Source organism: Hylobates moloch, unplaced genomic scaffold (genome assembly GCF_009828535.3).
Source record: "Hylobates moloch isolate HMO894 unplaced genomic scaffold, HMol_V3 SCAFFOLD_13, whole genome shotgun sequence".
NCBI classification, from domain to species: Eukaryota; Metazoa; Chordata; class Mammalia; order Primates; family Hylobatidae; genus Hylobates; species Hylobates moloch.
Window position 1 is genome coordinate 39,982,595 of NW_026652288.1, and position 22,492 is coordinate 40,005,086.

General features: G+C 38.9%; 1 protein-coding gene across 3 annotated transcripts in view; it reads right to left on the bottom strand.

The window, feature by feature from the left end:
- Positions 1–22,492, bottom strand: part of ZNF420 (zinc finger protein 420) — a 75,914-nt gene that overhangs the window by 35,914 nt on the left and 17,508 nt on the right. For 2 of the 3 annotated variants that reach the window (XM_058426761.1, XM_058426762.1), the window contains 2 exons: positions 9,185–9,228; positions 319–407 (listed from right to left, as the gene is read on the bottom strand). In XM_058426761.1, the coding sequence (XP_058282744.1) occupies positions 319–327 (9 nt within the window). In that variant the 5' untranslated portion in view covers positions 328–407; positions 9,185–9,228. Of the gene's footprint in view, positions 1–318; positions 408–9,184; positions 9,229–11,008; positions 11,148–22,492 lie in introns of those variants that run through there. The other variant, XM_032173129.2, reaches the window with a different exon arrangement.

Below are 22,492 nucleotides of genomic sequence, written 5' to 3' on the forward strand. Positions count from 1 at the left end.
AGAGAAGTTCAAAAGGTTTTCATGTGTGGTGCCATTTAACATCCTCCTCCACCTTATGAAATCAGGGAACTCTGCTTTTGTTAGATCAGTGTTCCTAGTCAAAGATGCTGAACGGATTGTTGAGTAAGTATGTGACTAAAGGTTAGATTATAAAGACACACTTAAGGAAGACACTATCACTTATCAGAATGGGACAAACTGAGGAGCATATTCCTGAGTGAGGTGAGTTAGGAATGAAGCTTCAGGAATAAGGAATACAAACACACACATACTCTGTAAAAAAGTAAGTGAAGAGAGCACAAAGAAACTCCAATTTACCCGAGCCATGGTTTTTAGAGCTGTAAGAAATGATCAGTCCTCTTCTGGGTTCCTATCTTAGGAAAGCACAGAGTCTGGAGAATGCAGAGCTACGGAGGAGAAAGCAGAACCGTGAGACCAGGTGTTTTGCAAAGTAACAAATGACTCAGTCAGAATTATCTTTGTTGTTGTTTTCTTCCTGTTTCTCTCACCCCCAAAACACACACTAAGGGGGACAGATATATGTTGTGGTTCTTAACTTGATCAAACTCAATGCTTTCTACATACAAAAAGAAAATATAACATCTCTACCGCTTCTGAAATGAAACTCATAGGTAATAACAACACATCTATAGATGTCAAAAATGGAGATAATGAACAACTTAATATTTCAATATATTTATGATCATACACAACTACATTAGAAGGCACAAATAATTAAATGCTTATGCTTACAATTACTTATAATGAAGAAATTTAGACTTATAAAATGACAATATGTAACTATTGTTGACACCTTTTATATTTGACATTTTGAAATAAAGGTTAAATATATGTGTGTTCATGTGTACGTATAGAATAAATAGAAATGCATTATCTATAAGTGGAGGTTTCTATATATATTTGCTATGGGCAAGACAAATATCACAATTAGCATTGCATCAATACTGTAACTTTTTGAAATGGTTAAAAAAATCTCAGTAAATTTCTTAAGCAAAGTACAGCCTTTTTCTCAATCAAATCATGGTTGCATTCCTGGAAGATACAGTTAATAGTAAAACCATACAATAATAGGAAAGTAGATAAATTCAGCAAATTGAAAAAGTCATGCACAAAATGCATTATGTAAGAGATTCCAGACCCGGATAATTATAAACACATTTTTTCCAGGTATGGTTCTCAATTTTGCAAATCACAGGCAATTTTTTGTTATGCACTGATGGACAACTAAATCATAAGTTGGCAAACTACTGTCTAGCAACTAGTTTTGTAAATAAAGTTTTACTGAAATACGTCCATACTCATTCAGTTATGTAGTGCCTTTGGCTACTTTCACACTGCAGCAGCAGAGCTGAAGAGTTGCAACAGAGACCATGTGGCCTGCAAAGCCATGTGAAATGTCTAGCCCTTTACAGAAAAAGTTGGGTAATCTCTAACCTAGATCCGGGACCTCACTCCTTCAAAAGCTAGAAATCGGCCGGGTGCAGTGGCTCACGCCTGTAATCCCAGCTCTTTGGGAAGCCAAGGCGGGCGGATAATGAAGTCAGGAGATCAAGACCATCCTGGCTAACATGGTGAAACTCCGTCTTTACTAAAAATACAAAAAATTAGCTGGGCGTGGTGGCGGGCGCCTGTAGTTCCAGCAACTCGGGAGGCTGAGGCAGGAGACTGGCGTGAACCCGGGAGGCGGAGCTTGCAGTGAGCCGAGATCGCGCCACTGCACTCCAGCCTGGGCGACAGAGCAAGACTCCGTCTCAAACAAACAAACAAAAAAGCTAGAAGTCTTTACCCTCAACCCAGTTACTTTAACATTCAACAGTACCTAGATATATTTCCAAAACACCCTCTAGGGAGAATAACTGCCTCTGCAGAGAATCATTGATATAGGTACTCAATACATTTTTAATTGAAAATTCGACTTCTTCAGCATATAGATTTCTGCAAGAGATACTTGTGCCCATCCTAACAACCTAAAAATAATTCAGATAAGATGAAAAATCATAATTTCTTTTAAATTCATCAGAGAGCTGAGGGCACAAATTTAAAAGACCTAAACTCCAAAAAAGTGCGAAGCTCTTTATTTTTAATTTTTTTTTTTTTTTTTGAGACAGGGTCTCACTCTGTCAACCAAGCTGGAGTGCAGTGGCATGATCACAGCTTACTGTAACCTTGAACTCCTAGGCCCAAGTAATCCTCCCACCTCAGCCTTCGAAGTAGCTAGGACTGCAGGCATGTGCCATCATACCCAGCTAATTTTTACTTTTTTTGTTGGGATGGGGTTTTGCTACATTGCCTAGGCTGGTCTTGAACTCCTGGCCTCAAGCAATCCTCCTGCCTCAGCCTCCCAAAGTGATGGGATTATAGGTATGAGCCACCACAAGTGGCCCTAAGCTCTTAAGAGCCACATATGGATGCTCCCATCTATGGCAGAGCTCAAACTAAATTGTATTAATAATAGTTCAACCATTCCAATAAAAAGACAATATCAAGACAAAATAAAAACACAAGTTCCAACTACATGCTCTTTACAAGAAGCACATTTTAAATATAAAGATGGGCTAAAAGTAAAATGGGAAGATACACCATACAAACTCTAATCACAAGAAAGCTTGTATGCCTATATTAGTATAAGACAAAATAGACTTCAAGATAAAGAGAAATACTAGCAATAAGGAGGATCAACTCATCAAGAAGATAGCAATCCAGATGTAGAGATTTAACAACAAAGCTTCAAAATGTGTGAAGCAAAAATTGACAGAACTAAAGGAAGAAAGAGACAAACCCACAATCAGTTGGGAATTTTAAAATCTTTTGCTCACTAACTGACAGAACAAGCAGACAATAAAATCGATAGCAATATAGAGGATTTACATACCACTATAACAAGTACCTTAGCCAAGTTAATATATATTAGTAGAATACCACACCCACTTACCAAAAGCTAAGCTGGGCTAAAGAGAACTGAGCTGCAAGGTGTTGGAATAGGTGATTAACACAACCAGCCTTTAATCACTTAGTAGTCACTTAATTTAAGAGGCTAACCCAGAGAAAGCGCTGAGTACTCCACTGTTTCACTCCCCCAACCCCAACCATGAAACAGCACCTGGAGAGGGTCAGAGAGGGTCAGGCAGATCAGTGCAAATGTGGATCAGTGCAGAAGTGAGTCATCTCACTGCTAAGGGAATGCAGAACAAAAAGCTCCTGTCATTCATTTTATGAACTGGGACCAGGGGACAAGAAGACAAGGGAAGGGCTAAGAGTGAAAAAGTAGTGAGGCCTGGCCGGGCATGGTAGCTCATGCCTGTAAGCAACTCCAGCACTTGGGGAGGCCTAGGCAGGAAGATTGCTTGAGGACAGAAGTTTGAGACCAGCCTAGGCAACATAACAACAATCTGTCTCTACAAAATAATAATAATAATAATAAAACATCAGCCAGGCATTGTGGTGCAAACCTGTAGTCCTAGCTACTTGGGAGGCTGAGGCAGAAGGATTGCTTGAACTGTCCAGGAGTTCAAGGCTGCAATGAGCTATGATCACGCCACTACACTCCAGTCTGGGCGACAGAGCAATACCCTATCTCCAAAAATATGTTAAAAAAAAAAAAAAGAAAAGAAAGAAAAAAGAAATAAAGAAAAAAATTAAAACTACTGAGTACTAAGAGTGGGAAAAAAAGTGTCTTCAAGGTTTCCCCTCTCCCCTAGATTAGGATGTCCTCTTGGCAGAGGCACCTGATAAAGAGGCCTCCTAATGGAGGTGACTGGGTTAGGAATGTAAACACACACAGCATGGCTGGTCTGGGAGGCCTGAGTCCTGTACTGCAACTCCCTTTAGAGACTACAATGCACTACATGTGCACCAAGTCTGCTGCGGGGAGGCCAGCTTTCCCCTGTGTGGCCTGCCAGGAATGACCTGGTGGAGCCTGAGAGCCCACACATAGAATTTTAGCAAGAGTCAGACTCTTCATTAACAACTGCGTATGGAAAGGTCATCAAAATAAACCAGATGCTGGGTCATAAAACAAGTAACAGCAAATATTTTAAAAACTGAATTATACAGAGAATATACTGTGGTCAGTGTCCACATATTATTAAATTACAAACTAGTAACAAGAATCTCCAAATATTTGGAAATTAAACATACTTCTAAATAACCCATGCAAAAAGACATTGAAAAATATGCTGAACTGAGTGACAATGGAAACACACTTATCAGATTCTGTGAGCTGCAACAAAAGCAGTATTTAGAGGAAAATTAATAGTGTTAAATGCTTATGTTAGAAAAATGATTTAGGTTGCCACCTTAGGAAGGTGGAAAAAGAAGAGCAAATGAAGCCGAAAGTAAGAAGAAAAGAATAAAAATAAGCACAAAATGCACAATATAAAGTAGATTACAATAGAGAATATCAACAAACTCGAAAATCGATTCTTTCAAAAGATTAATACAGTTTATAAACCCCTACCAAGTTTTCAAGAAAAAATATTACCAAAGTGGAGACTGCCCCACAGATTTTTTAAGGCTTTAATTAAAAAAGATAACACAACTCTATGCCAATAATTTTGGCAATTTCAACAATATAGACAAATTCCTTAAAACAAAAATTGCCAAAATTCACACAAGAAAAAACAGAAATAAAAATCATCCCATGGATATTAAAGAAACTGAATGTGTACAAACAAACAAATAAACTGTCCACAGAGAAGCCCAGATGGCTTTACCAGTAAATTCTACTAATATTTAAGGCAGATATAATACTATTCTTTCACAAGCATTTTCAGAAAATAGAAAAAGGAGATAGCACTCTGTTCTACATTTTGAGGCCAAATAACCATAATACTAAAACCTCACAAAGATATTACGTGAAAAAAAATTACAGCTCAATAGCCTCTAGGAAGACAGACATACAACAAAGTTATAAAGTATTACCAATCAAATCTATTTGACTTTGGAACCACAAGTATGTTTTCTATAACTATAATCACAAAATTAAATCAAAATGAAAAAAAATCTCTAAGAACCAAAAGCAAAATGAAACAAACTTATCTGTGCATAAAGCTGGAAGGTTAAACATATAAAGGAAGTGATTATTTTCAGGAACTTTAAAATACAGTCATTTGACATTAGACCCAATATAACCCACAAACAAAGTAACTATAAACTGTTTTTCAAAGTTGTCTTAAGAGTTTATGTTATAACTTTATGAAGTTATGTCTTAGAGTTTTTCAGTAGTTACACTGTTATTAATAATATTGGCATTGTTAGTCTAAAACTAATACATGTATATAACCTGAAATGATTATACACACACATATATCAGTGAGAATCTTAATATCATTAATCATTACGAATTAAGATTTTTTTCAGATTATAAAAGAAACACAAATATAAAATCAAAGATAGTAAGAAAAACTCTATAATCTTAATTCAATTGGAAATATCAGTATACACTCAGGATTTTTTTCTCCTTCTAAAAAATTTGTATTTCACCAGCTCTGTTAAGGCTATAAGCAATGACAACTAAGAGCAATGAGAGTTCCTACTATCCTGGTTGTGACTTCTTTTTTTTTTTTTTTTTGAGACGGAGTCCCGCTCTGTCACCCAGGCTGGAGTGCAGTGGCGCAATCTCGGCTCACTGCAAGCTCCGCCTCGCGGGTTCACGCCATTCTCCTGGCTCAGCCTCTCCGAGTAGCTGGGACTACAGGCGCCCGCCACCACGCCCGGCTAATTTTTTGTATTTTCAGTAGAGACGGGGTTTCACCGTGGTCTCGATCTCCTGACCTCGTGATCCGCCCGCCTCGGCCTCCCAAAGTGCTGGGACTACAAGCGCGAGCCACCGCGCCCGGCCTGGTTGTGACTTCTTAAAAGCACTTCTTATAAAAGGAACCAGGGCCCCATAAAGAAGTGGCTGATTTTATGTTTGGGAGAGGAAATTGTACAAAATGAGCCTAGAATACTCTATCAGAACAGAAAGTCTGGAATCTGCCAAAGACTACTGGGGTCATGTCAAAAAGAATAAAAAGGAGTCCTAAAGCAGACAAATCAGAGAGGGTAAACCTTCCACTTGCCATACATGGAACAATGTGAGCATTAATAAGAACAGTTATTGTTACAGACCGAAACATAACAGATATGTTTTAATACACAAGTTAATAATAATAGTTTAAAAGAAAAACACAGAATAAGCTTTGAAAGATGCTGAAAAATAATAAGAGAAAAACCAATCTTTTATTCTAGTTTTTCTTTTTCATAAACTATTCTTCAGGTAACCAAGACATTGAAAAAGGATGGCTCCCTTTATAGATATATTCCAGCTAATAAATGCAGAAGAATTAGAATATCATTCTGTAACCCCTGATAAAATAACATATTCACATAAAGATGTCAATAGCTGGCTGTTAACATCACATAAAGGAAAACAACCAGATACTATGCACTACTTCAGAGAAGTGCACATCACTATGTATGATGGATTAGTAAAATTTAAAAAAAAAAGCAAAAACGGGGCCAGGTGTGGTGGCTCACGCCTGTAATCCCAGCACTTTCGGAGGCAGAGGTGGGCGGATCACGAGGTCAGGAGATTGAGACCATCCTGGCCAACATGGTGAAACCCTGTCTCTACTAAAATACAAAAAATTAGCTGGGCATGGTGGCGCACGCCTGTAGCCCCAGCTACTATAGAGGGAAGAAGGAAGCAGGTAGAGGGGACAGAAATGGACACCAGACTTCTTCAAATTCATCTTATTCTGTAATTTTGATTTTGGATATATGTTATGTAATTTTAAAACAAAATTAAATCATAGTGGGAGAAAAGCAATCCCTAAACATGAAAAGCAATATAAAACAAATGAGCCTAACTGCATTTCCAGCTGGCAGCTTAACTATATGAGAAGTGTTATTTTAGATGACTTTTAAACACAGTTATTTGATTATAGATCCCTAGTGGGCTATATCCTATCAAACTCCAAGAGGACTTTATGTTGTTTTTCTATATTCATATGGTTGGTAAAAATATTGGTATTGTTATTTTGAAACTCTTTGTCTCAGTCCAAAAGAAGGCAGAAAAGGGAGAACAGGAAATAAAGAACAGATGGGATAAATATAAAACAAATGGCAAAATGATGGATTTGAACCAAACCATATCAATAATCACACTAAATATAAATGGACTACATACTCCAATTAAAAGATGGAGATTGCTGGTTGGGTGTGGTTGTTCACACCTGTAATCCCAGAAATTTGGGAGGCTGAGGCAGGCAGATCACCTGAGTTCAGAAGTTTGAGACCAGCCTGGCCAACATGGCAAAAGCCCGTCTCTACTAAAGTACAAAAACATTAGCTGGGTGTGGTGGTGTGTGCTTGTAATCCCAGCTACTTGGGAGGCTGAGGCAGGAGAATCACTTGAACACAGGAGGTGGAGGTGGCAGTGAGCCAAGATCGCGCCACTGTACTCCAGCCTGGGTGACAGAGTAAAAAAAAAAAAAAAAAAAAAAAAAACAATTACATGCTGCCTATAAGAAATGCACTTGAAATGTCAAAACACAAACAGGTTAAAAGAAAAAGGATAGAAAAAGATACACAACGCTAATATTAATGAAAAGAAAGCTGGAATGGCTACATTAAATATCAAGCAAAGTAGATGTTTGGAGCAAAGAATATTATGAGGGATAAGGAAGACCATTTCCTAATGATAAAGAGGTCAATTCACCAGTAGGATGTAAAAATCTAAAACCTTTATATACCTAATAACACAGCATCAAAATACATGAAGCAGGCCAGGAGCAGTGGCTCACACCTGTACTCCCTGCACTTTGGGAGGCCAAGGTGGGCAGATCACCTGAGGTCAGAAGTTCAAGACCAGCCTGGCGAATATGGTGAAACCCCATCTCTGCTAAAAAAAAAAAGAAAAAAATTAGCTGGGCATGGTTGTGCCCACCTATAATCCCAGCTACTCGGGAGGCTGAGGTAGGAGAATCGCTTGAACCTGGGAAGTGGAGGTTGCAGTGAGCCGAGATCGTGCCACTGCACTCCAGCCTGGGTGGACTCTGTCTCAAAAAAAAAAAAAAAAAAAAAAAAATACATGAAGCAGAAACTGACAAGGAGAAAAATCCAACAAAGAAAAAATCGTAAAGATATGGAAGATTTAAAAAATACTATCAACCTACCTGACCTAGTTGACATTTATAGAACACTCCACCCAACAACCACAGAATATAGTCTTTTCAAGTGTACATGGAACATTTACTAAGATGCATCAAATTCTGGGTCATAAAACAAATCTTAATAAATTTAAAAGGATCCAAATCATACAAAGTATATTCTGTGAACACAATGTAACGAAATTAGAAATCAGTAACAAAAGATCTCTGGAAGATCCTCAAAATATTTGAAAACACAACACATCAAAATAACCTGTAAGTCAAGAAATCAAAAGAGCAAATTAGAAAGGATTTTGAACTGAAGGTAGAATAAATGAAACAAGATTGGAAAATGATCGCTTTTTTTTTTTTTTTGAGACAGAGTCTCGCTCTGTCGCCCAGGCTGGAGTGCAGTGGCGCGATTTCGGCTCACTGCAAGCTCTGCCTCCCAGGTTCACGCCCTTCTCCTCCCTCAGCCTCCCGAGTAGCTGGGACTATATGCGCCCGCCACCACGACCAGCTAATTTTTTTAAGTACAGACGGGGTTTCACCTTTTTAGCCAGGATGGGTTCGATCTCCTAACCTCGTTCCGTCCGCCTCGGCCTCCCAAAGTGCTGGGATTACAGGCGTGAGCCACCGCACCCGGCCGTGATCGTTTTTAAGCTAGGCATATTCATTATACTTTTGTGTACATTTGCAACTTTCCATAAAAAGCTAAAAAAAGTTAAAAAATCAAAATGGCGCTGTATCAGAAATAACACAATAGAGCTCTTTCCCTTTTTAAATAACACAATAGAGCTATTTCTCTCTTCCCCTTTTTAAATCCATGAGCCTCAAATCCATTCTTCCTAAATTTAACCACTATTGGGGAAGCATCTATCCCGATTAATGGCACATTTTCTTTGCTCTCAATCTACCAAAAATTGCCTTGCCCCTCTATCATTTGAGAAGGCAGGAAATTTCAAAAAGAAAACAAAAATGTCTATGTCCTGTAATAACAAAGGTATTTCTAGAAACAAAGAGGAAATACTCACCTTGGACATTGCTACTGAAACAGCCATTCTTTCTCCTCTGGGCTCTACTCTCAGAAAAAGAAAAATGGAATGAGATATTAGGCCTTTCTTGGGGAATATACTAAATTATAACATATCCTCTTCCTCCATCCTTTTAATCTCATTTAACATAAAGAAAAGTCAGAAGAAGACTAGAAAAGGTCTTCTACCTTCTGTATCAGAAAGAAGGGCCAGGTTACAGCTGTCTTGGGCTTGAATTTATTTCTGGATTCAAAGCTGTACACTGGAGACAGCCTTGCAATGGGGTGCTTCAGGTTCAGAACTGGGTGGCTGTCTCCTAAAGCACTCCCTCTTAAACTATTCCCACTCCTAGAATCCCATTATATTTCCAGTGGCCTATTTATTTATTTATTTATTTTGAGAATGAGTTTCACTCTTGTTGCCCAGGCTGGAGTGCAGTGGCTTCATCTTGGCTCACTGCAACCTCCGCCTCCCAGGTTCAAGCAATTCTGCCTCAGCCTCCTAAGTAGCTGGGATTACAGGCATGCGCCACCACGCCCGGTTAATTTTGTATTTTTAGTAGAGACAGGGTTTCACCATGTTGGTCAGGCTGGTCTCGAACTCCTGACCTCAGGTGATCCACCCGCCTCTGCCTCCCAAAGCGCTGGGATTACAGATGTGAGCCACCGCGCACAGGATCCAGTGGCTGTCTTGAAGGTATTATCAGCCCTAAAATTCTCATCCCAAGACCGGGTCTGTGGCTTGCAAATACCTCCCATTCTTCACTCAGGTGTCCAAATGTCTGACTTCCTTACTTCTTGCCACTTCCCTGCATCCAATCCCCTTAAGGTTATAAGGCAAGAGGACGCAGGGAAGAAGTCGTGAGCCATAACTACATGTCCCAAGGTGAACCGAGGATGGATACAGAAATGAAGCAATACAGGCCATGGATGAAAGGGCAGCCACTGTGGTCAAAACAAAAAGTCCTTAAGTCCTCAGAGCCACATAGGAGGAGCACAGAGCCACATAGGACTCATAATCCATAGGCAGACCTCAGCCCCAAATGAACCCCAGAAACACCAAAAAGAAATTTACTTCTGTACTGGACTAAACCCCCATAAGGTCACAGAATATACAGATGGCCACATAAAGTCACACATAATCACATTTCCACAGCTAGAGGCACAATCACCCAATTATACTACATTGTTAGACCACCTCGTCTCAAACAAAATCCCATTAAGTACAAGGCATATAATTACATCCAAGCACCTTGTCAGAGACACATACCGCTAAAAACACCCTTTCAAAGCTGCAATTTTAGTCTCTTTACACAGTCATGAAAACAGCACACACAACTCCACAGTCACACACAATCAGTCACCCAACCAAGTACGAGATCAGGGAAACACGCGGTAACAAACACCGTGTCACGGCAACACTGTCACACACCTTAAATTTACTGGCAAATCCGTCCCACGATATCAGGTTTATACACAACCTCAAAGTGACACAAGCACATCCAAACACTCTTGTCACAACTGTCACACACTTCATAGTCACAGGCAAACCCCAATTATACACGCGGCACACACACAATCACAGTCACATAAGTATATCCCAGCCAGGTAAGCAAACAGTCACAAACACCCTCAGAGTCACAACTCACACTCACACAAATGCTCATACACAAAACCACAACCACACACGTCCAGTCGTGTATGCACAGGCAGTCGCCAATACCAGGCAGGCTGTAGCCTGCACACAAAACCGGAGACACGGCCACACGAGTAACCCCAGCGACGCTTTCTCCGCGCGTGTCCGCTCTGGAGCGGACACTCCTACCTTGACAGAGGTGCAGTTCAGGGTGCAAGATCTGGCGCCCGGGTTCCAAGCCCAATTTCAGGTTCGCCAGCCCAGCAAGTGCGGAGCCAAGCTCTTCCACAGACGCGGCCCTCTCCCCCACGCGATGCCTCCAAATCTCGCAAACTAACGGAAATGAAGCCACGCTTCCGGCGCGGTGCCTCTGGGAAATGTAGTCCGGCGATCCGGACGCGGTGCCTCTGGGAAATGTAGTCCAGCGCTTGGCTGGCCGGCCAGAAAGCCAGGAGGCCCGGGCCGCTCACCCCTTAGTGGCTCGTGGGCTCGGGCTGTGGAACCTGCTTGTCCCGCCTGCAGCGCCCCGGAGGTTTCTGGGAGTGCCCGTCCGCCCGCGCTCAATGCGCAGGCGTCAGGCGCTCAGGGCCTGCGAGAGCGAGCTCTGAGTCGTCCCAGGGTCTATCCCTGGCAGGAGAGTGGGTGGGACCCGCCGGCCAGGCAGGTGCGGGGAGGAGCTGGGGCCGGTGCGGGGACCCGCCGGAACCTCGGATTTGCAGAGGACCCTCTGTGTGCCCTGCCAGGCCCTTGGGGTGTGTGTGCGTGTGTGTGACAATGGGAGATGCCGGGTGGACTGAGAGTCTTTCCGTGGCCGGGTGTGTATGGTTGTGTTTCTGCCTGTGTGTGATTCTTCCTGCTGTGGTGTGTGAGGTGATTTGTACTTTAAGCTGCGTAGTAATGGGATTTTATAACTGTGCAGAATCGTCTGGCAGAGTAAGATGATTCTACACAGATCTCTACTGTGGTTTGCTTATTAAGGGTATCTGTATATATATTTGCTTTTTTGTGTGTGTCCGTAATTGAGCAACTGTTGATTTGTGTTATATAAACGTGCTTTCCTTGTGCTTGTATTTCAGTGTCTGTAAGGCTGCCAAGAGCAAATGAGCTGTGTGTGATCATATGTGACAGTGAAAATACTATGGCCAAGTTATTTCTTCCTTAAGTAGTAATGTAATAATCTGGAAAAGATAATCAATTTATCTGACAAGTAATTTAGACATGATTTTTCTATGAGATCAAATATAGGTGTTATCAGGAAGAATCCAAAATTAACATAGTTTTTTCTTTGTTTTTAGAAAGATTATTTCAAAACCAGTCCTAGGGTAACTGCCTTTTCCTCTGCTACAGTAGGCCAAAAGTAGATATCCATTATTTTCTAATTAGAGGGTAAAGTTTCTCTTATTACTGGGTAAGGTTGAGAGGCCATCAACTAATAAAATAATGAAACAACGTTATACATAAGAAGAGTGAATTTTAGCACAGTACAGCACTAGTCAGATTTCCCAAATTCTAGGTCAAACACTTGTCCTCATTTTCTGATGAGAAAACCTTGGCCGGCAGAAAGTAACTTAAGGCTGTAGAGTTTGTTGGTAAACCTGAACTTATTTTTACTTACTTCAAGACCTCTTGGCCTTTTATGATTTTTGAATAATCAAAAACTTGTGAACTTCCAGCATAGAGAAGATAGAGTATAATTTCACCACTCCTTCAGAGGGAAAAAAATTAATAAAACTTGGTCTTTCAAGACCATATATCAAATACATTGATCTCAGCCGGGCGCGGTGGCTCAAGCCTGTAATCCCAGCACTTTGGGAGGCCGAGGCGGGCGGATCACGCGGTCAGGAGATCGAGACCATCCTGGCTAACACGGTAAAACCCCGTCTCTACTAAAAATACAAAAAATTAGCCGGGCGTGTTAGCGGGCGCCTGTAGTCCCAGCTACTCAGGAGGCTGAGGCAGGAGAATGGCGTGAACCCAGGGGGTGGAGATTGCGGTGAGCCGAGATCGCGCCACTGCACTCCAGCCTGGGGGACAGAGAAAGACTCTGTCTCAAAAACAAACAAACAAACAAAACAACAAACAAACAAATACATTGATCTCTTACCGGTAATGTGACTGGAATAGCAAATTTGGTGACCAGAATTCTTGAGCAAATGAACCTGTGTGTGTGATCAGGCATAGCTATGTGAAATATAGATAATTAAATTGCACTGAGTTAGAGTGGGTCAAAGTCGGGCAAGAATTATGTCCGATTCACATGCACACGTATGTTTATTGCAGCACTATTCACGATAGCAAAGACTTGGAACCAACCCAAATGTCCATCAATGATAGACTGGATTAAGAAAATGTGTCACATATATAGCATGGAATACTATGCAGCCATAAAAAAGGATGAGTTCATGTTCTTTATAGGGACATGGATAAAGTTGGAAACCATCATTCTTAGCAAACTATCCCAAGGACAGAAAACCAAACACCGCATGTTCTCACTCATAGGTGGGAATTGAACAATGAGAACACTTGGACATAGGGTAGGGAACATCACACACTGGAGCTTGTCCGGGAGTGGGGGGCTGGGGGAGGGGTAGCATTAGGAGATATACCTAATGTAAATGATTAGTTAACGGGTGCAGCACACCAACATGGCACATGTATACATATGTAACAAAGCAGCACGTTGTGCACATGTACCCTAGATACATGTATAATAAATAAAAATAAAAAAGAATTATGTCCGATTATATATGGGAGCTATATACTGGGTTTGTTTTTTTTTTTTAAGAAGTGACAGACACATTCTGTTTTCAAACTGAACAGCATGCATTGATCTTGAGCCGCATCTGTGTAATTCTGGGTCACTACTTCTGGCTTTTGAATAGTTATGATGAGTGCTTGCAAGAAAAAGGAAGCTATCACTTAAAAGTAAAAAACAATTGTTCACCTGAGATGAATAGATTCCATGTGGATGGGCTTCTTGTATATTAAACTTGTGACATTTTATGTGTTGATATGTGATTTTTTTAAAAAAAAGTATAGGCAGCTTTTCAGATTCACAAAGAGGTACTTTAAGCTAAAAAGGTTAAGACCATCAGAAATGTAGACTGCAGGAACTGAGAAGGATTTGTTAGAATACTATGTGATATAATTAGTATAAAATAGTATATATTTTATAGAGGGATACACACCAAACTTCTGTTAATGGTAACCTTTAGGGAGAGAAGAGAGGATTTAGGGTAAAGGGGGAGAAGTAAATGTCAAAGGGAACTTAAGCATTATAGGTCATTTCTCTCCCTCTCTCTCTGTTTTTTTTTTTTTTTTTTTTTGAGACAGAGTCTCACTCTGTCGCCTGGGCTGGAGTGCAGTGGTGCGATCTCGGCTCACTGCAACCTCTGCTTCCCGGGTTCAAGTGATTCTCCTGCCTCAGCCTCCCGAGTAGCTGGGATTACAGGCGCCCGCCACTATGCCCAGCTAATTTTTTGTATTTTTAGTGGAGACAGGGTTTCACCATTTTTGCCAGGCTGGTCTCGAACTCCTGACCTCTTGATTTGCCCGCCTTGGCCTCCTAAAGTGCTGGGATGACAGGCATGAGCTACCGTGCCTGGCCTCTCTCTCTCTTTTAACAAGGTAACATCACTCATGTATTTAAAATTTAATTTTAAAATATACAAGTCAATGGAGACATTGGTTTTGGAGCAAGGAAGTGAGCCAAGGAAGCTGAACTGTGGAAGCAGACAAAATCCAGAAAATCTTACACCTTAGAAAGACTGCAGAGAGAAGGTAATAGTAAGACAACAAGTTTTCATAGGCTTGAGGTGCCTTGTTTGTTTATGAAATGCCAGTTCCATATTTATGTCCTTATGACCCATTTTGACCTTGCTGACCTTTAAGGATTAGTTATCTCTTCAGCCCAGCTACTAGATTCGGCTCCGTTATAATGTCTGCCCCTAAACAGCATCGGTAAGTATGTTCTCTTTCCTGGCACTGGATTATTTTCTTTGAGAGTCTTAGTCGATGTTGGCAAATGATTTTGACCTTTTTCCAATAGATTAGGTTTATGCCAGTACATATGAGTCCAGCATTTAATCAGCAATCCCAGGAAAATATCTGAGGCACTCTGATATAATTACTTTTCCTTAAGTGTTTATTTTGAAAAATGTTAAAGCTACAGGAAAATTAAAAGAATAGCTTAATTATTTGCACTGTGTATCCTTTACTTAGATTCACCAGTTTTTAACATTTTGGACCATTTGCTTCATCTCTGTCTGCATGTATTTACATATTTTTGTTTATTTTTTGTTCAACATTTATGCGTAAGCTGCAGATATTATATATTTCACCATTAAGGATTTCAACAGGCATCTCGAAGAACAAGGTTGTTCTCCTGCATAACCTCAATATCATGAATATACATATAAGTTTTAACAATGATTCATAATATTATCTAATATATAGTCCACATTTAAATTGCCCTAGTGTTTCCCAAATGTCTGGTATGTGTATTTAAAATATCCATCCATGGTCCCAATTAAGGTCACATATTGCAGTAGGCGGGCCTATCTTTTTAATTTCTTTAATCTAGAACAGTATTCTCCCAGCCTGTTTTTGTATTTCAGGATATTTTTTAAGAGTTGAAGAGTCTAGAATATTTGTCTTGTAGAATGCCTAACATTCTGGATTTGTTTGATTGCTCTGTCATAATTAGGTTAAGTTTAAATATATTTGGCAAGAAAACTATGAATGCTGGTGTGTTCTTCCTATTGCATCATATTAAGTGACACATAATTTCAATTTGACCCATTACTGGTGATACTAAATTTTATTACTTTGGTTCAAGGAGATGTGTACCTGATTTCTCCATGGTAAAAAATACCTTTTTTTCTTTGAGGCTAAGAAGTAATCTGATGGGGATATTTTGAAACCATTTCCCAAATAGCCTTTTACCTAATGATTTTAATAATCATTGATGATTCCTGTCTAAATCAGTTATTAAGTTAGGAGTTGCAAAATGGTGATTTTTAATTTTACCATTCGTTCTTGTATATAAAAGAGCTTTGCCTTTCCACCCTTTCCCTCTATACTTCTTTATTTTTTCTCTTTTGAATATCACTATGGCTCGTGAATTTTATTTTTTGTCCAAAGTACTTTAGCCTGTTATTATCATTCTCTGTGTTGCTTAAATTGTTCCAAATTGGCCTGTAAGAACCCCTGATGCTGGTGCTTGTGTCCCCATTTGTCTTTGAGCACTTCCTTACTTTTTGACACAGGCATTTCTTTTTTTTCCTTTTCCTTTTTTCTTTTCTTTTTTTTTTTTTTTTTTTTTTTTTTTTTTTTTTTTTTTTTTTTTTTTGAGATGGAGTCTCGCTCTATCGCCAAGACTGGAGTACAGTGGCATGATCTCGGCTCACTGCAACCTCTACCTGCTGGGTCAGGCAATTCTCCTGTCTCAGCCTCCCAAGTAGCTGGGATTAGAGGCACCTGTCACCATGCCCAGCTAATTTTTTATATTTTTAGTAGAGACAGCGTTTCACCATGTTGGGCAGGCTGGTCTCGAACTCCTGATTTCAAGTGATCCACCTGCCTTGGCCTCCCAAAGTGTTGGGATTACAGGTGTGAACCACCGCGCCCGACCTGGCACAGATATTTCATACTTACATTGTGCATTCCCTGTCCCAGACTTGGAATTAGCCACTTTGTGAGGAGAATTTTTGAGATGATCTTTTCAATCTATATTCTCAACAAAGAAATAGTTAAGTAATTTATAGTACACAGGGAGCGGAATGTTATGCATCCAATAAACTTAGGATTATAAATTTTAAATTAACAAAAATGAATCTTAAAATTTTACTCAGTATTATGTCAGTGACATTTTTCTTTTTTAAAGATATGGGGTCTCGCTCTGTCACCCAGGCTAGAGTGCAGTGGGGCAATCATGGCTCATGTTAACTTTGAACTCCTAGGGTCAAGTCAACCTCCCTCAGCCTCCCAAAGTACTGGGATTATAGGCATGAGCCACCCTGGCCAGCCCTAGGAAAAGAAAACTTTTAAAACCACCAGTGGTGTCACAATAAAAAGATAAACACATACCTTTTCAAATGCCATTAAATATTTGTACAGTCATATCAAAAACATCATTTACTACATACTATTTTGTAATCTGTTTTTTCATGTTTTAAAACAAAATATTGCAATAAAATGCATATACCTTTTAAATGTTCATAATATTTAAAGACATCATTAGTATTTTGAAATAATGATGCAAAACATTTTGAATATTACAAAATTAAAATTTGTTAATATGATGTATTTTAATTGGAAATATTAAAGATTACATAGTGTCTATTGATCATCGTAATTCTTTTTAACCATTCTACTGTTGTTGGATTGAGAATCCTGAAATATATATGAATAGCTCCTCATTCACAATGGCCATCTATGTCATGAATCTTGACCCTGGCTTTGTGTGATTAACAATTTTTCATTGCAGTGGCCAGTGACCTTCAAGAAACGACTTTTCCTAAAAGGAGTAGAGATAACTGAATTCAGAGAGATTATTTACAGATTTTATATTGGAAACTAGAAGAATCTATCTGGCTAGGGAAGGACATCTTCTCCCCCAAATTAAAATTTACAATCTGGAATATCTTCTTCCTTTGTGAATTCTGTGGATTCTGTGTGCTTGCCTGAATTTTTGTCCCTTGTTCTCAGAAAATAATTAGAGCTTTGCAGAATTGTGTGGAGACAACTCTGACTGTAGCTTTCTTTAGCCCTTCCTAGGATGGCCTTGCTTCCCTGACAACCATGGGAATGGGTCTCAATTCCACAGCCAGAGTCTGACCAATTTCTTATCTTTTACCATATGCAAGATGGTTTCTAAGTTTTTAAGCCCATTATAATTTCCATATCAGATCATGGGAAAGAAAAACGTGGTTAAAAAAGAAATGAAAGAGTCTTGGTGAGGGAAGAGGAATCAGGTAGAGTGAAACCATTGGTTTTTCAAGCCCAGTTTTTCAGTCAACAGAAATCATATTTTACAGTGTTATTTGAGTATTTGCCTTAGAGGCTCCAGTCATTTGGAGGAAATTGAGTCTACTTTATTATGACCTACCAAAAGAATTTAACCTTCACCCTCTCTTTTAATTAAATTCATATGTTTTAAAGATAGTTTCTATTAAATATCAAGTAGATACAAAATAATATTTATGAAGTATATGTATTTTTTTAAATTCTCAATACAACAAAAACCTGTGTACCAACTACCTTTTTTAAGAAAGAAAATATTTACTTATTTATTTTTTGAGATGGAGTCTCTGTTGCCCAGGCTGGAGTGCAGTGGCAGGATCTCAGCTCACTGCAACCTCCGCCTCTCGGGTTCAAGCGATTCTCCTGCCTCAGCCTCCTGAGTAGCTGGGACTACAGGTGCGCACCACTATGCCCAGCTAATTTTTGTATTTTTAGTAGAGATGGGGTTTCACCATGTTGGCCAGGTTGGTCTCAAACTCCTGACCTCAGGTGATCCACCTGCCTCAGCCTCCCAAATTGTTGGGATTACAGATGTGAGCCACCACGCCCAGCCAAAAGAAAATATTAACTACTAACTTTGAAAACTCCTAGACATCTATTCCCATTTCTATCCCTTTTTCCTTCAGACATAACGATTATCCTGAGATTTATGTTTATAATGCTCTTGCTTTTCTTTATAGTTTCAGCTACTTACTCCAAAACTATGTTGTTTATGGATGTTTTTGAGTTTTATATAACTATTTCATATGTCATTCTGTGACTCGCTTTTTTGTCAACATTATGTTCCTGAGATTAAGTAGTGTAGCTATAATCCATTCATTTTTATTGTATAGTATTCCATTGCCTGACTATATTACAGTTTTTAAAATCCATTCTCAGTTGATAGAAATGTGAGTTGCTTCAAAGTTTGAATTTATAGTTCTACTATGAACATTCTTGTACGTGTTTACTGATGGACATGCAGAGGCTGTTCTAGGGCAAGGGTCATCAAAGTTTCTTCTGCAAAGGGATATATAGGAAATATTTTAGGCTTTGCGGGCCATACAGTTTCTGTCACAACTACTCAACTCTGCCATTGTATCATGAAATCACAGCCATAGACAATATGTAAAAGAACGAGTGTGTTGTAGTAAAACTTTATGCAGGGGCAGGATTTAGCCTGTGGGCCATAGTTTGCTAAGCCCTGTTCTAGGATATATATGAAGAATATATTACTGAACACAGAGTACATATACCATGCAAATATTCTCAATTTTACTAGACAATGTGGAATATTTTCCAAAGGGGATTTTCCAATGTATACTCTTTACTAACATTTGAAATGGTCAGAATTTTAAGTTCAGGGGATTCTGGTAATGTATATGCAGTAGAATCTCATTTCGGTTTTAATTTGCATTTCTCTGCTTACTAACAAGGTTAAGATTTTAAAGACATGTTTATTGGCCCTTCCTCTTCTGTGAAATGCCTACTGAAACCCTTTGCTCAATTTCTTTGGGTTGTCATTTTATTATTGTAATAGGACTTTGTTAAAATATTTTGGATGTTTATTCTGTATCAACCATATGTGTTGAAAATATCCCAGTTTATAGCTTGTCTTTGTATACAATAGGGATCTTTTAACAAATAGAAATTCTCTGTTTTAATGTCAGATTTATTAATTTTTTTCTTTATGGCTTGTACTTTCTTGCATTTTAAGAAATCCTTCTCTATATCAAAGTCATAAATTTAGCTTCCTATATTATCTTCTTAAAGGTTTCTAGTTTTGCCTTTCACAATTTTTTTTATAAAATCTTAGAATTCATCTCTGTAGTAAGTTAAAGGAAAGATACACTTTCTATGCGTTATGTATGTGTGCATATACCAGTTGTCCCAGAATATGCAAAGACCATCTTTTTCACTTATCAGTAGTCATAAATTGGATTACCATACGTGTGTGGGACATACAACATATATGTCACATATGTGTCACATATGTTGAGAATTCATTATTCAATTATATTGGTCAATTTGTTCCCTGCACTATTTCCATGTTCTAGCAGTTTTATAATAATTTTTGGCATATAACACAAATATCTATTTGAGACTTTATTAATCCTCTCCATAATATAACTATTTTTCTATTTCTTTTTTTTTTTTGGTCTTTATTATTTCCTTGCTTTCACTTTCCTTGGATTTATTCTGCCATTGTTTTCTCACATTTTTAAGCTGGATGCTAGATATCAATTTTTACACTTCTAATATAAACTGGTAAGGTTATAACTTTTCCTCGAGGTCCAGCTTTGGCTGCATCCTACAGAATTTTATATACAGTTTCCAACTTACAATGGTTCTATGATTTTTTTGACTTTATGATAGTGTAAAAGCCATATGGATTCAGTAGAAACGTATTTCAAATATCCATACGACAATGCTGTTTTTCACTTTTAGTTCAGTATTCAATAAATTAAGACATTCAGCACTTAATTATAAAATAGGGTTTGTGTTAGATTATGTCATCTAACTGGTAGATAATATAAGTGTTCTGAGCATGTAAGTAGGGGCTAAACTGTGATTCTTGGTAGGTTAGGTATATTAAAAGCATTTTTGACTTAATGATATTTTCAACTTGTGATGGGTTTATTAGGGCATAATCTCATTGAGTCCAGGAGCATCAATATAGTAAGTAGTAATCTCATCATTCAGTCTTAAATACTTTTAAATTTCTACTATGATTTCTTTTAACCATAAATAATTTAGAATTATATTTCTTAACTGTATAGGTCTTTCTAATTTTCCTTTGATGACATATATATCAAACATAGCTACTTTGTGGGCAGTGAAAATACTGTATATAAAACTAGTCCTTTGAAAGTTTTTGAGATTTGCTTTAAAGCCTAATACGTGTCTAAGTTTTCTGAATATTCAGTGTGTCTTTGATGAGAATTTGTCTTCTGCAGCTATCGTGTATAATATTAACTGTTTTAAAAATACATAGCCATTAAATAAAGCTGTAATTTTTGTTGAAATCTATAATCTTATTGATTGTATCTCTTTTATCTATCATTTACTAAAAGAACTGCATACAATATCCCGCCATATCTGTAAGGTTATTTTTCCTTGTAGTTTCATTAATTTTTGGTTTATAGTGTGTATTTTTAGTAACTTAAGCTTACAACTTTTATATCTTCATGGAAAATTGAACATTTCATCATGATGCAGTTAGTGATCACTTTATAATAATGCTCTTGGTCTGTTTTATCTGTCATTAATACAGCGACACCAGCTTTCATTCGATTAGTATTTTCCAGATGTTTTTTCTGTTCTTCATTTTCAGCCTTTCTATATACTTCCCTTAATATACCTCTTGAAAACAGATTTTAGTTACATTTTACTTATTTATCCAATCAGATACTTACTGGCGTATTTTTATTTATTTATGTTTATTTGTTTGTTTATTTATTTATTTTGAGACAGAGTTTCACTCTTGTTGCCCAGGCTGGAGTGCAATGGCACAATCTTGGCTCACCACAACCTCCGCCTCCCAGGTTCAAGCAATTCTCCTGCCTCAGCCTCCTGAGTAGCTGGGATTACAAGAGTCCACCATCATGTCCAGCTAATTTTTGGATTTTTAGTAGAGACAGGGTTTCTTCATGTTGGTCAGGCTGGTCTTGAACTCCCAACCTCAGGTGATCTGCCCCACCTCAGCCTCTCGAAGTGCTGGGATTACAGGCATGAGCCATGTGCCCGGCCATTTGTATTTATTTCTATGATTTTATTTTGTGATGTGATGTATATGTAACTTTAATGTTCCATTTCTTTCCTTTATTCTTTCTTCAGATTGGTTCCCCCTCCCCAACCTTTTCTGCTGCTCTTTGGGGTGATATGCATTCTATTCACATTATTTCAGTACTTTTGCAAAATATTTAACAGGACATACTTAAGTTATCAATGTGTGAACATAACATTTTTCTGCCCAGCAAAATAATGATGTTAGAATACTTTAGCACCAAGCATTGTTTCTACCAACCTACATGCTATCTCTGTGGTATATTCTGGTTATATATCTATATGTGTGTGTGTGTGTGTGTGTGTGTGTGTAAATATATATATATACACACACACACACTAATATATATTTTAAAAATACCAGAAAAAAAGAGGGTGGAGCCAAGATGGCCGAATAGGAACAGCTCCGGTCTCCAGCTCCCAGCCCCAGCGACACAGAAGATGGATGATTTCTGCATTTCTGCTTGAGGTACCGGTTTCATCTCACTAGGGAGTGCCTAACAGCGGGTGCAGGACAGTCGGTGAAGCGCACTGTGCGCGAGCCGAAGCAGGGCGAGGCATTGCCTCACTCGGGAAGCGCAAGGGGTCAGGGAGTTCCCTTTCCTAGTCAAAGAAAGGGGAAACAGACGGCACCTGGAATATCGGGTCAGTCCCACCCCAATACTGCGCTTTTCCCAACGGGCCTGGAAAATGGCACACTAGGAGATTGTGTCCCGCACCTGGCTCGGAGGGTCCTGTGCCCACGGAGTCTCGCTGATTGCTAGCACAGCAGTCTGAGATCAAGCTGCAAGGCGGCAGCGAGGCTGGGGGAGGGGCGCCCGCCATTGCCCAGGCTTGCTTAGGTAAACAAAGCAGCCAGGAGCTCGAACTGGGTGGAGCCCACCA